Raw genomic sequence first — 15,384 nt, forward strand, 5'->3', positions numbered from 1 at the left:
TATTCTTTCGACTCATCGGGATGGTTTGTCCCTGTAACCTCAACAGGGATTCCTTGAAATACAGCCAGCTCTCCTGGACTCCTTTCCCCTTCATGTTAGTCCCCCAGGGGATCCTACCCATCCGTTCCCTGAGGGAGTCGAAGTCTGCTTTCCTGAAGTCCAAGGTCCGTATCCTGCTGCTTACCTTTCTTCCCTGTGTCAGGATCCTGAACTCAACCAACTCATGGTCACTGCCTCCCAGATTCCCATCCACTTTTGCTTCCCCTACTAAGTCTTCCCGGTTTGTGAGCAGCAGGTCAAGAAAAGCTCCCCCCCCAGTTGGCTCCTCTAGCACTTGCACCAGGAAATTGTCCCCTACGCTTTCCAAAAACTTCCTGGATTGTCTATGCACCGCTGTATTGCTCTCCCAGCAGGTATCAGGAAAATTAAATTTAAAATTTCTTTGCATGCAACCATATACTTTTAAGTAACTGAACACCTTTATGGCATAACAAAGTTGTGATTTGTGGATCTACTAACACAGGTATTTATGCGCACAGCGAGGAGCATGGAAATTCTTCAACACTGAAGACTGACAGCTCCATAAGGTTATCCCTAAGAATGGTGGTATTTCATCTTACTACAGAATGATTCTCACCAGCACCAGAGCACCTTGTGCCCTACCAAGCCAGCTACACTACTTAACTAATTTAACAAATTGAGACCTTGTCCAACATCAATTTTATTACTTTACAAATTTGACAATTCCATGTTTTCATCATCAAGTCCTACTGATTACCCTAGAGCTGTAGATTTTGAAGTCTGACAAGTTTGCAGTAAGTGAGGGTCATGTTTCAGATTAATTTAGTACACCTCAAACAATTTATCTACAATTGATGGCATTATAAGTGCATTATGCACAATGGATTTCTAAGGATAAACTGAGGCAGCAATCAGACTATTTCATCTCGAAAAGCATAAAGTACATGAAGCCAAGCTTATTATTCTGGTCTATCTTGGAAAAGTTAACTTACAGATTTAGCAGTTGCAGAAATGTACTGGCCAACCATCTCACGTTTCGTGGTCAAGTCCTTATTTCGTAAAGGAGCTTTACGTTCTTCATTTAAGTTCATGTCTTCCTGTAAATGAGCAGACAACATAAAATGACATGATAATACTTATTTCAGTTTTCTTTTATCTTGACTAGTACTGATGCCCCTTTACAAATAAAAACTGCTCCATATTTGAAAATTAACAGTGACTGAGTTACTGTGTACCTACTTGAAATATCTGTGGTAATCCAGTCAATTATTCCCTTACACTGTCCTCTGAATTATCTCAATATTTAATTTTTATTATATACCTTTAACTATACAATATGAATTTTAATTTTACAATTTTCCATAATACCCCACAACGAGCATTATGTTCAACACAACTGACAAGGAAGTATGCTTCCAGTAAAAAAAACAAGGAAAGCAAGATGCTAAAATTGATCCAATTCAGATGTTAAGTTGACCACATGCATTAATTTTGTATTATCAATGTCCAAAGCTATGTTTTTTATAAAAAAAAAACATTTTAATGGCATAAAAACTTGTCACTTTGAACAAAACTGCTCCAGTATTAATGAGATTTTTAGACATTGACACAATAACCAAATTTGTAAATTTTTTCTTACACAGGCCCGTTTCCCATACTAAGAACCAAAAGCTAGCTTCCCAAACCCATATTTAGCCACTAACAGGTGGGATTATCCCTAACTGATTTAGGAACACTACAATCCCACGATCAAGCCATGTTCCCTGATCAAGGAATAGAGTCTCATCAGAATACTCCTGTTTCCCTGACTTGTCGAAGTTCTGATTTTGGAAGGTGCTTATTTACACTAGCTATTTGCTTGCGATGAGTTGGTGCCATTCTCACAACCTGGATGTTAATGAAGTGCTGAACTTCTTTTCCAGTGCAGATGAGCATTTTAACTACGAAACTTTAGAAAAATATATGTAAAAATTTCAATTCTAGCATGCACATTAGCATTCAGATTATAAAATGGGAAGAATATAAAGGCCTTACAGAAGATAAAGTATTATTTATATAAATCTTTTGTTAAACTATATTTTCCATCCTGAAGCCCACTGGCTTAAATCCTCCTCAGAAAGCAATGACCGAAACCCCCAAACCCCACAATAATGCTAGCCTTAGCAGAAACCAATTTGACATTTCTGTCCAGATTATTTGAGCTTTTTTCTCTCTAAACACTGTCCACTATTTCGATTCTCTATTGGTGGTTCTCATTCTGCCGTCCTCAGAAGTTATCAGGTTTATCACCTGAGGGCCATTTTACTTACTTATTTTTTTACTCCACCTTCGCGGCAACAAACGGAATTTGGGTTCACCATTTTTGTTGATGTTTAGTATTTTGGTAGCTGCAAGGTGAGTATATATGGGTACAATAAAAGTAGTATGATTGTTAAACTTATTTTCTTGCTTTTGTAACTGTGCCCAGTAGATTGTGCGGAACCAACTCAACTTTAAACCACTAAGTTTTTCTTTACATGTACATCTAGGCATCACAAGAATGTAAGTAGTTTAGTGTGCATTAAGTACACAGACCCTGCAATAACAAGTTGCTTCATCTGAAGTTAACACTGCAATTGTACACGAGAATGGCAGAAATTGTCTATGTTTTATTAAACCAAAGAAAGTATTTTAATTCAGGTTTCAGAACAACAGCCGTGTTAGTCTGTATTCGCAAAAAGAAAAGGAGGACTTGTGGCACCTTAGAGACTAACCAATTTATTAGAGCATAAGCTTTCGTGAGCTACAGCTCACTTCCTCAGATGCATATCGTGGAAACTGCAGCAGGCTTTATATATACACAGAGAATATGAAACAATACCTATTCCCACCCCACTGTCCTGCTGGTAATAGCTTATCTAAAGTGATTTCCAGCACAAATCCAGGTTTTCTCACCCTCCACCCCCCCACACAAATTCACTCTCCTGCTGGTGATAGCCCATCCAAAGTGACAACTCTTTACACAATGTGCATGACAATCAAGCTGGGCTATTTCCTGCATAAATCCAGGTTCTCACATCCCCCCACCCCCACCCCCACACACAAACTCACTCTCCTGCTGGTAATAGCTCATCCAAACTGACCACTCTTCAAGTTAAAATCCAAGTTAAACCAGAACATCTGGGGGGGGGGGGGGTAGGAAAAAACAAGAGGAAACAGGCTACCTTGCATAATGACTTAGCCACTCCAAGTCTCTATTTAAGCCTAAATTAATAGTATCCAATTTGCAAATGAATTCCAATTCAGCAGTGAAAGAATAAATGGACACAAATCAGATTACGTAAAAGAATAAATGGACACAAATCAGATTACGTAAAAGAATAAATGGACACAAATCCGATACCCACCTGCAGAAGTAAAGAAACAGATTGATAGAGCCAGAAGAGTTCCCAGAAGTTACCTACTACAGGACAGGCCTAACAAAGAAAATAACAGAACGCCACTAGCCGTCACCTTCAGCCCCCAACTAAAACCCCTCCAACGCATTATTAAGGATCTACAACCTATCCTAAAGGATGACCCAACACTCTCACAAATCTTGGGAGACAGGCCAGTCCTTGCCTACAGAGAGCCCCGCAACCTGAAGCAAATACTCACCAACAACCACATACCACACAACAGAACCACTAACCCAGGAACTTATCCTTGCAACAAAGCCCGTTGCCAACTGTGCCCACATATCTATTCAGGGGACACCATCACAGGGCCTAATAACATCAGCCACACTATCAGAGGCTCGTTCACCTGCACATCCACCAATGTGATATATGCCATCATGTGCCAGCAATGCCCCTCTGCCATGTACATTGGTCAAACTGGACAGTCTCTACGTAAAAGAATAAATGGACACAAATCAGATGTCAAGAATTATAACACTCATAAACCAGTCGGAGAACACTTCAATCTCTCTGGTCACGCGATCACAGACATGAAGGTCGCTATCTTAAAACAAAAAAACTTCAAATCCAGACTCCAGCGAGAAACTGCTGAATTGGAATTCATTTGCAAATTGGATACTATTAATTTAGGCTTAAATAGAGACTTGGAGTGGCTAAGTCATTATGCAAGGTAGCCTGTTTCCTCTTGTTTTTTCCTACCCCCCCCCCCCCAGATGTTCTGGTTTAACTTGGATTTTAACTTGAAGAGTGGTCAGTTTGGATGAGCTATTACCAGCAGGAGAGTGAGTTTGTGTGTGTATGGGGGTGGGGGGGATGTGAGAACCTGGATTTATGCAGGAAATAGCCCAGCTTGATTGTCATGCACATTGTGTAAAGAGTTGTCACTTTGGATGGGCTATCACCAGCAGGAGAGTGAATTTGTGTGGGGGGGTGGAGGGTGAGAAAACCTGGATTTGTGCTGGAAATCACTTTAGATAAGCTATTACCAGCAGGACAGTGGGGTGGGAATAGGTATTGTTTCATATTCTCTGTGTATATATAAAGCCTGCTGCAGTTTCCACGATATGCATCTGAGGAAGTGAGCTGTAGCTCACGAAAGCTTATGCTCTAATAAATTGGTTAGTCTCTAAGGTGCCACAAGTCCTCCTTTTCTTATTTCAATTCAGTTACTTAAAAGAAACCATTCATGAAGCTGTCTTAAGACTGGCAAATTAGTTAATGAAGCATTAACATTTAAGTTAAATCCACAATTTTTCAAATTACTGAGGTTAGCTTATGTTTCCTGTTCAGGAACAGGTAGTCTCGCCCATTTTGTTGTTTAACAGAAGTTTTTACTGTCAAACTGAACTAGCATTTTAATATCCCATTATAATCATTACAAGAAAAAAAAAAAACAACTAATTCCTAATTCTATTCCTGCACTGACATTTGGATTCCAGAGAAAAAGTCTTAATACATATGTGTATTTGAGGACATCAATGTCAGTTTAATGAATGGGTCTCAAAATTAATTAATTAATTAATTAAAAAGGCTTACCACAAATGCTTGAGAAGTGAAAAAAAGAACAAGTTTCTACTTCTGACTACATACTAGGGTTTTTGTTTCAAAACAAAAAAGTTATAGAAAATACAGAAATTAAATCCAAGCCCTGGTCTACACTAGGACTTTAGGTCGAATTTAGCAGCGTTAAATCGATGTAAACCTGCACCCGTCCACACAATGAAGCCCTTTATTTCGACTTAAAGGGCTCTTAAAATCGATTTCCTTACTCCACCCCTGACAAGTGGATTAGCGCTTAAATCGGCCTTGCCGGCTCGAATTTGGGGTACTGTGGACACAATTCGACGGTACTGGCCTCCGGGAGCTATCCCAGAGTGCTCCATTGTGATCGCTCTGGCCAGCACTCTTAACTCAGATGCACTGGCCAGGTAGACAGGAAAAGAACCGCGAACTTTTGAATCTCATTTCCTGTTTGGCCAGCGTGGCAAGCTGCAGGTGACCATGCAGAGCTCATCAGCACAGGTGACCATGATGGAGTCCCAGAATCGCAAAAGAGCTCCAGCATGGACCGAACGGGAGGTACGGGATCTGATCGCTATTTGGGGAGAGGAATCCGTGCTATCCGAACTCCATTTCCGTTTTCAAAATGCCAAAACCTTTGTCAAAATCTCCCAGGGCATGAAGGACAGAGGTCATCACAGGGACCCGAAGCAGTGCCACGTGAAACTGAAGGAGCTGAGGCAAGCCTACCAGAAAACCAGAGAGGCGAACAGCCACTCTGGGTCAGAGCCCCAAACATGCCGCTTCTATGATGAGCTGCATGCCATTTTAGGGGGCTCAGCCACCACTACCTCAGCCGTGTTGTTTGACTCCTTCAATGGAAATGGAGGCAACATGGAAGCAGGTCTTGGGGATGAAGAAGATGATGAGGAGGTTGTAGGTAGCTCACAGCAAGCAAGCAGAGAAACCGCTTTTCCCGACAGCCAGGAGCCAGGAACTATTTCTCACCCTGAACCTGGAGTCAGTACCCCCTGAACCCACCCAAGGCTGCTTGCTGGACCTGGCAGGCGGAGAAGGGACCTCCGATGAGTTTACCTTTTAAAATACTATACATGGTTTAAAAGCAAGCATGTGAAAAGATTACTTTGCCCTGGCATTCGCGGCTCTCCTGGATGTAACTCCCAAAGCCTTTGCAAAAGGTTTCTGGGGAGGGCAGCTTTATTGCGTCCTTCCTGGTAGGACATTTTACCACTCCAGGCCAGTAACACGTACTCAGGAATCATTGTACAACAAAGCATTGCAGTGTATGTTTGCTGGCGTTCAAACAAAATCCGTTCTTTATCTCTCTGTGTTATCCTCAGGAGAGTGAGATATCATTCATGGTCACCTGGTTGAAATAGAGTGCTTTTCTTCAGGAGACACTCAAAGGAGCCCGTTCCTGCTAGGCTGTTTGCCTGTGGCTAAACAGAAATGTTCCCCGCTGTTAGCCACGGGGACAAGGGAGGGGGTAGCCACACAGTGGGGGGAGGCAAAATGCGACCTTGTAATGAAAGCACATGTGCTATGTATGTAATGTTAACAGCAAGCTTTACCGTGAAAGAGTGTAGCCACTGTTCTATAAAATGTGTCCTTTTAAATACCGCTGTCCCTTTTTTTTTCCTCCACCAGCTGCATGTGTTTCAATGATCACAGGATCTTCTCCTTCCCAGAGGCTAGTGAAGATTAGAAAGGAAAAAAAACGCACTCGAGATGAAATGTTCTCCGAGCTCATGCTGTCCTCCCGCACTGACGCAGCACGGACGAATGCGTGGAGGCAAATAATGTCAGAGTGCAGGAAAGCACAAAATGACCGGGAGGAGAGGTGGCGGGCTGAAGAGAGTAAGTGGCGGGCTGAAGACAGGGCTGAAGCTCAAATGTGGCGGCAGCGTGATGAGAGGAGGCAGGATTCAATGCTGAGGCTGCTGCAGGACCAAACCAGTATGCTCCAGTGTATGGTTGAGCTGCAGCAAAGGCAGCTGGAGCACAGACTGCTACTACAGCCCCTGTGTAACCAACCGCCCTCCTCCCCAGGTTCCATAGCCTCCACACCCAGACGCCCAAGAACACAGTGGGGGGTCCACCGGCCAACCAGCCACTCCACCACAGAGGATTGCCCAAAAAAAAGAAGGCTGGCATTCAATACATTTTAAAGTTGTAAACTTTTGAAGTGCTGTGTGGCATTTTCCTTCCCTCCTCCACCACCCCTCCTGGGCTACCTTGGTAGTCATCCCCCGATTTGTGTGATGAATGAATAAAGAATGATGAATGTGAAGCAACAATGACTTTATTGCCTCTGCAAGCGGTGATCTAAGGGAGGAGGGGCGGGTGGTTAGCTTACAGAGAAGTAGAGTGAACCAAGGGGCGGGGGGTTTCATCAAGGAGAAACAAAGAACTTTCACACTGTAGCCTGGCCAGTCATGAAACTGGTTTTCAAAGCTTCTCTGATGCGCACCGCACCCTCCTGTGCTCTTCTAACCGCCCTGGTGTCTGGCTGCGCGGAACCAGCAGCCAGGCGATTTGCCTCAATCTCCCACCCCGCCATAAACGTCTCCCTCTTACTCTCACAGATATTGTGGAGCACACAGCAAGCAGTAATAACAGTGGGAATATTGGTTTCGCTGAGGTCTAACCGAGTCAGTAAACTGCAACAGCGCGCCTTTAAACGTCCAAATGCACATTCTACCACCATTCTGCACTTGCTCAGCCTGTAGTTGAACAGCTCCCGACTACTGTCCAGGCTGCCTGTGTACGGCTTCATGAGCCATGGCATTAAGGGGTAGGTTGGGTCCCCAAGGGTAATTATAGGCATTTCAACATCCCCAACAGTTATTTTCTGGTCCGGGAATAAAGTCCCTTTCTGCAGCTTTTGAAACAGACCACAGTTACTGAAGATGCGAGCGTCATGTACCTTTCCTGGCCATCCCACGTTGATGCTGGTGAAATGTCCCTTGTGATCCACCAGAGCTTGCAGCACAATTGAAAAGTACCCCTTGAGGTTTATGTACTCGCCGGCTTGGTGCTCCGGTGCCAAGATAAGGATATGGGTTCCGTCTATGGCCCCACCACAGTTAGGGAATCCCAGTGCAGCAAAGCCATCCACTATGACCTGCACATTTCCCAGGGTCACTACCCTTGATATCAGCAGATCTTTGATTGCGTGGGCTACTTGCATCGCAGCAGCCCGCACAGTAGATTTGCCCACTCCAAATTCATTCCCAACTGACCGGTAACTGTCTGGCATTGCAAGCTTCCACAGGGCTATCGCCACTCGCTTCTCAACTGTGAGGGCTGCTCTCATCTTGGTATTCATGCACCTCAGGGCAGGGGAAAGCAAGTCACAAAGTTCCATGGAAGTGCTCTTACGCATGCGAAAGTTTCGCAGCCACTGGGAATCGTCCCAGACCTGCAACACTATGCGGTCCCACCAGTCTGTGCTTTTTTTCCGAGCCCAGAATCGGCATTCCACAGCATGAACCTGCCCCATTAGCACCATGATGCATGCATTGGCAGGGCCCATGCTTTCAGAGAAATCTGTGTCCATGTCCTGATCACTCACGTGACCGCGCTGACGTCGCCTCCTCGCCCGATATCGCTTTGCCAGGTTCTGGTGCTGCATATACTGCTGGATAATGCGTGTGGTGTTTAATGTGCTCCTAATTGCCAAAGTGAGCTGAGCGGCCTCCATGCTTGCCTTGGTATGGCGTCCGCACAGAAAAAAGGCGTGTAACGATTGTCTGCCGTAGCTCTGACGGAGGGAGGGGTGACTGAGGACATGGCTTACAGGGTTGGCTTCAGGGAGCTAAAATCAACAAAGGGGGTGCCTGTACATCAAGGAGTATTTCAGGCAGGACTTCACGGAGGGTTCCAATAAGAAATGGTGCACCTACATTCTTGTTCTTATTGGAACAAGGAGGTTAGTCTGGCCTCTGATTGATACATGGCTAGATTTACCTCACTGCACCTTCCCTGTGAGTGACTGCAGTGTGACCCAGAGGAATGAGTCCCCTAGACGGGGGGAGGAGGCAAATGACTACAAAACAAATCTGGTCTATTTCTTGTTTTGATCCACTCCATCTATCTTTTACATCTTTGTCTGGCAGCAGATGGTGCAGAAGGACTGCATGCCATCCTCATCTCTTGCCTTCCTGGCAGAAGATGCTAGCAATCCGTATCGCCTGCCTGCTCACCATAAGACGGTTCAATAGGACTGACTGCAGGACTAAAGAGAATGACCTGGTCAAGTCACTCCAAATTTAGTCCCTGCGCCCATGTCTGCCCAGGCGCTCCTGGCCGACATGGCCAGGAGCACCTCGGACACGACGATGACGGCTATCAGTCGTATTGCACCATCTGCTGCCAGAAGACAATGGGTTGCTGCTACTGTGTAGCAATGCCGTACCGTGTCTGCCAGCACCCAGGAGACACATGGTGACGGTTACCTTAGCGGGCTCCATGCTTGCCATGGTATGGCGTCTGCACAGGTAACTCAGGAAAAAAGACGCGAAATGATTGTCTGCCCTTGCTTTCACGGAGGGAGGGAGGGAATGGGGGCCTGACAATATGTACCCAGAACCACCCGCGACAATGTTTTAGCCCCATCAGGCATTGGGATCTCAACCCAGAATTCCAATGGGCAGCGGAGACTGCGGGAACTGTGGGATAGCTACCCACAGTGCAACGCTCCAGAAGTCTACTCTAGCCTCGGTACTGTGGAAGCACTCCGCCGAGTTAGTGCACTTAATGCACTTAGAGCATTTTCTGTGGGGACACACACACTCGAATATATAAAATCGATTTCTAAAAAACCGACTTCTGTAAATTCGACCTTATTCCGTAGTGTAGACATACCCCAAGATAGCTTTTGTCATTTAGTAGACTAGGACTGAAACCTAAGCGATCTGCACTTAATCCTAGTATTTACTCTCACTAGCTGGACAACAAACATGAAGTTTGATAGCGTCCATACTTGCCGTAATCAATCAGTGAATTATTCAAGAATTTCAGTTGGTAAGTCCAGGTAAATTATTCTGTATTTAGAGGTAATGGCCACATTGTGATCTCAGCCCACCAAAAACTCAGAATAATTGACTTCACAATGCAGTAACTTGAGAATTACAAGAAACTAAGAAATCACAATGTCCTTTTGAGTCACAACATTCATAAAAACAGAACTCTGAACCAAAGATAGTATTTGTATTACTGTAATATCTAGGAGCCCTACTCATACACCACATTGCTCTTGGTGCTGCACACACCAAAAACAAAGCGTTTTTTTTGTGCTGCCATCACAAAATATAAAGTGTTTCCATGTAGAATAGCTTGAGGATAAGGGGTATGGAAAAGCTACTGAAGTAAGGATCCAAGCTGAGAACCTGTACTAGATGGTCTGGCTGGCTGTAAGACAACTGGGAGGGAAACCAACTTACAAACCCAGCATCAAGCCCCTGCACATACTGCATTCCTGGCTTCCTCATCCTAGGTCATTCTTCCTCCAAGCCTTAGGAATCCCTTCATCCTAGCCTAGTCTATGCTTCCCCATCTATCCAGACTCCTCTTATCCTCCTGCATCTCCTATACTGAAGCACAGGAAGCCCTGGACTAACAGATCTAATATGTTCAGATAGGCGATTCCTCAAATTAATTTCTCCTTTGTCAGAGCTGCAAGCTCTGCTACAAAGGGAAGAAACAGTTACTTATTGTAACGGTCTCTCAAAATTCCACTGGTGTGGTGCATGCCCAGCACACTGGAGCCAGAAAATGTTGCCTAATAATATCCATGGGGTGGGGGCTGTGCTTGCACCTCATGGTCCTAGCCCTTCCCCAGCTATATGAGGCAGCACTTCCAGGACCACCCTCAGTTTCTTCGCACCCAATGCTTAGGGACTAGACTTCAAAATAGAGGGGATGGAGGGTGAATCGTGGAATACATGTCTGCATCACATCTCAAAGTAGCACAGTTACAGGAAGTAACCATATGTTCTTTGAGTAGATGCAGCCATGTATTCCACTTAGGTGACTCACAAGCAGAGTCTATTTGAACAAGGATTGCCTTCCCTAAGTTTGCATCTGCTCTTGATGCAGTGGTAATGGCATAATAGTTCAGAAACTTACGTATCACTGACCACATGCAGCCCCACAAATGTCCAATATTGACAATGTCACTCAAAAACGCCATTGACTTAGCTTGCGCTCTCGTAGAATGGCTTCACGCCCATTTAGGGGGCATAGCTGAAGCTGCTTTGGATATAGTCTTGATGCAACAAGTTATCCACTTAGAGATCATCTGTGCGGAGACTACCTGTTCCTTTATATAATCTGTATACGACACCACAGATGAAGTAAAGCTCAAAAGGGTTTAGTCCTGCCAAGGTAGAAGGACAGACGTCATCTGATATCTAACATATGAAGGCACTTCTCCTCCAGGTATGAATGTGGCTTAGGAAAAGACACAAGTCTGGTACAAACGAAACAGAGACCACTTTAGACACAAATTTCGGGTGCATCCACAAAGTCACCATCCTTGGAGAACTGTGTGTAAGGAAGTTCCTCTGTCAAAGCCTGCAACTCTCACACTCTGCTTGCGTGTGTTATTGTCATGAGGAATGTAGTTTTTGACATAAGAGGAAAGGGATAGGATGCAAGAGGCTTGAACAGAGGTCTCATCAGAGCTGCCAAGATTGAGTTAAGGTCTCACAAGGGAACATTTTTCCACACCAGCAGATGGAGATAAATTCCTTTTAAGAATCTCACTGCCGTAGCACTAGAAAAATACTGATCTTCTATGAATGGGAATATGAAAGGCTGAGATAGCCACTAGATACGCCCTCAATGAACTAAGCATAAGGCCCAATGACTGAATAAGCAGCAAACACTCCAAGCTGTTCTGGATACAAGTCACAGTTGGCTGAACTCCACAGGCCAAAAGCACTTCCATTTTGCTGAACAGGCCATTCCGGTGGAAGGTTTTCTACTACTGAATACAACCTGCTGAATAGCTGCTGAACAATGCTCTTCCTCCTCTTTAAAATACAGAGCAGCCACACCACAAAATGCAAGGAGCTGAGCACAGGATGCAACATGCAATCATGATTCCATCCTGAGCAAGTCAGGATGGATAGGAAGGTGTACGGGAGGCTGAATTGACAGCACAAGGAGGTTGGGAAACCAACACTGCCTCACCATGCATGGGCAAGGAGAATGAGTTTGGCCTGACACAGTTTCAACTGAAGCATAATCTGTGAATTTACCAGAATTGGAGGAAAAGCATGGAAGAGAGTCAACTGCCAGCTCAGGTGGAAGGTGTTCACCAGCGAGGCCAGACTGAGGCCCTCAGAGCATAACAGATATTACTTGTTGTCCTTTGTAGTGAATAGGTCTATCATTTGCCAACTTGCAAAACTAAGAACGGCCATAATTGATCAGACCAACGGTCCAATATCCCGTCTTCCAACAATGGCTAATGTTAGATGCTTCTGAGGCCATGAACTCAACAGGGCAATTATCCCTATTCTCAAATCCCAGGTTCTGGCAGCGAGAGGCCTAGGGACACCCAAAGCATAGAGTAACATCCCAGACTGTCCTGAGTAATAGCCATTAATGGACCTATTCTTTGCGAACTTATCTAATACTTTTTTGAATCCAGTTATAGTTTTAGCCTTCACAACAACCCCAGTCATCAAGTGCCAAAGATTGACTGTGCATCGTGTGAAGTAGTACTTCCTTTTCCTTATTTTAAACCTGCTGTGTACTAATTCCATTACACCCTCTAGTTCATGTGTTATGTGAAAGGGTAAGCACTTTCCTATTTACTTTCTTCACATCAATCATGATTTTATAGACTTCTATCATACCCCACCTTAGTTGTCTCTTTTCCAAGCTGACTAGTTGTGACTTTCTATACCTTGGGGGAGTGTACTGTAACCCCATAGTCCTCATTTCATATAACTGTGATCTCACCTTACAAGGAATGCTTTATATGTATCAGGGGAAAGGTTATGATCTGCTGAAAGTCATTTCTCCATCCATATACGTGCATCATTAATGAATATGAAGTTATGAGAATTTTGTTGTATGGTAGTCAATAAAACATACTGTAAGTTGAGGAATCAGGCAGATATTAGCTCCCCAAATGCAACAGCAGAGAAAGTAACCAATGCCCAGGTGAGGTGTCAAAGAATCCATCAGCAGCCACTGTCCAGCAAGAGAGCTACAATGCAATGAATGACACACTTGCATGAGGCCACACCAGGAGATTTGCTCAACATTGCTTGGAGAGACTCAGCAATGCCCCCCAGACATGCCTGGACTTGTGCTCCCCAAGCACATGAGGGTATAAAACAGAGAGTGAACACATACTGGGCTCTTCTCCTGCCCACACCTTCGCTAAGACACTGAGAAGAAGACAAGACTCCAACAGAGAAGACTGGCCCAGGTTTAAGGAACAAACCTGTATATTAATAACTGCAGTACCCAGTGGGGTGAGAAACCTGCTTAATCTAGATGTTGCCCAGTCTAATAGGGTTGAGAGTTTAGACTGCGTACTTTTCTGAACCTTTTCTAATGCCAATATATCTTTGTTGAGATGAGGGGACCACATCTGTATGCAGTATTCAAGGTATGGGCATACCATGGATTTATATAAGGGTATTAAGATATTCTCCATCTTTTTCTCTATCACTTTTTTAATGATTCCTCACATCCATACATCCTTTGTATGAAATATGGGGCAAATCCGCTCAGGTTTGCCAAGGCTGGTGTATGTCCACTTTCCATTGTTGAAGTGGTGAACCAATTAATAAATTTGCACTGCCCATCTTGAGCAGTGCAAGACCGTATATTTCTGGGGGTTGCTTCTGGTCACAAACAAGGCATTGTGAAAGACAGCCCAGGCTGGGGAGAGTTCAAGGAGCACAGTCCCAGGCTGCATTCCGGGGGGATCCCATCACACTAGTCCCAATCTTCCTAATCTCTCCTCAAATGGAAACTGTTCCATACCCTTAATCATTTGTTGCCCTTCCCTGTACCTTGTCCATTTCTAATGTATCTTTTTTGAGATAGAGTGACCAGAACTCCATATAGCATCCCAGGTGTGGGAGTACCATGGATTTAATATAGTGGCATTATAATATTTAAAGTCTTATCTCTCCCTTTTCTAAACGGTTATTAACATTCTCTTTGCCTTTTTGACTGATGATGCAGATTGAGCAGATGTTTTCAGAGAACTATCCATGATCTCTTTTTGAGGGATAGCAGCTAATTTAGACCCCAACATTTTGTACGTATAATTGGGATTATGTTTTCCATGTGCATTACTTTGCAATTACCAATATTGAATTTCATCTACCATTTTGTTGCTCAGACACCAAGTTTGGTGAGATTCCTTTGTAACTCCTTGTAGTCAGCTTTCGACTTAAGAATCTTGAGTAATTTTGTATCTGTAAATGTGCCACCTGACTATTTGCCCCTTTTTCCAGATCATTTATGAACATGTTGAACAGCATTAGTCCCAGTATAAATTCCTATTTCTCTCTCGCCATTCTGAAAACTGACCATTTATTCCTAACTTTTGTTTCCTGTCTTTTAACCAGTTATTGATCTATGAGAGGACCTTCCCTCTGATTCCATCACTGATGACTCTGCTTAAGAGCCTTTGGTGAGGGACCTTGTCAAAGGCTTTGTCAAAGTTCAAGTACACTATATCCTCTGGACCACCCCTGTCCACATGTGTTGACCCCCTCCAAGAATTCTAATAGATTGGTGAGGCATGATTTCCCTTTACAAGAGCCAAATTGACTCTTTCTCAAGATATTTTTATCTATGTGTCTGATAATTTTGTTCTTTACAATTTTCCTGGTACTGAAGTTTGGCTTACCAGTCTTAATTGCCAAGATTGAATCTGGAGCATTTTTTAAAAAATCTATGGCACATAAGCTTTCCTCCAGTCACCTGGTACAGAAACTGATTTAAGTCATCGGTAAAACTATTAGTTCAGCAATTACTTATCTGAGTTCCTTCAGAACCCTTGGGTGAATATCATCCAGTCCCAGTGACTTATTACGGTTTATTTTATCTGTCTGTTCCAAAACCTCCTCTATTGAATGGCTTGGTGTAGAAATCTCCCTCAAGTCCTTTGCAGTGAATACCGATGCAAAAAATTAATTATCTTCTCCACAATGACATTATCTACCTTGAGCACTCCTTTAGCACCTCGATCATCCAGTGGTGTCACCAATTGTTTGGCAGGCTTTTGGCTTCTGAGGTACTGAAATTTTTTGTTGTTAGTTTTTGAGTCTCTGGCTAGTTACTCTTCAAATTCTTTTTCGGCCCACCAATTAGACTTTTACATTTGACTTGCCAGAGTTTATGTTCCTTTTAATTTTCCTTGGGA

General features: G+C 43.8%; 1 protein-coding gene across 8 annotated transcripts in view; it reads right to left on the minus strand.

Annotated features, from left to right (window-relative positions):
* The window catches only part of DIAPH2 (diaphanous related formin 2), an 807,504-nt gene that overhangs the window by 759,917 nt on the left and 32,203 nt on the right, over positions 1 to 15,384 (minus strand). For all 8 annotated transcript variants that reach the window (XR_012160923.2, XM_073360856.2, XM_073360854.1 and 5 more), the window contains one exon: positions 1,014 to 1,118. Coding sequence is in view for 7 of the 8 variants with exons in the window: in XM_073360856.2 (XP_073216957.1) it covers positions 1,014 to 1,118 (105 nt within the window). In the remaining variant the exon portion in view is untranslated. The remainder of the gene's footprint in view (positions 1 to 1,013; positions 1,119 to 15,384) is intronic.

This window comes from Lepidochelys kempii, chromosome 9 (assembly GCF_965140285.1).
Source record: "Lepidochelys kempii isolate rLepKem1 chromosome 9, rLepKem1.hap1, whole genome shotgun sequence".
NCBI classification, from domain to species: domain Eukaryota; kingdom Metazoa; phylum Chordata; order Testudines; family Cheloniidae; genus Lepidochelys; species Lepidochelys kempii.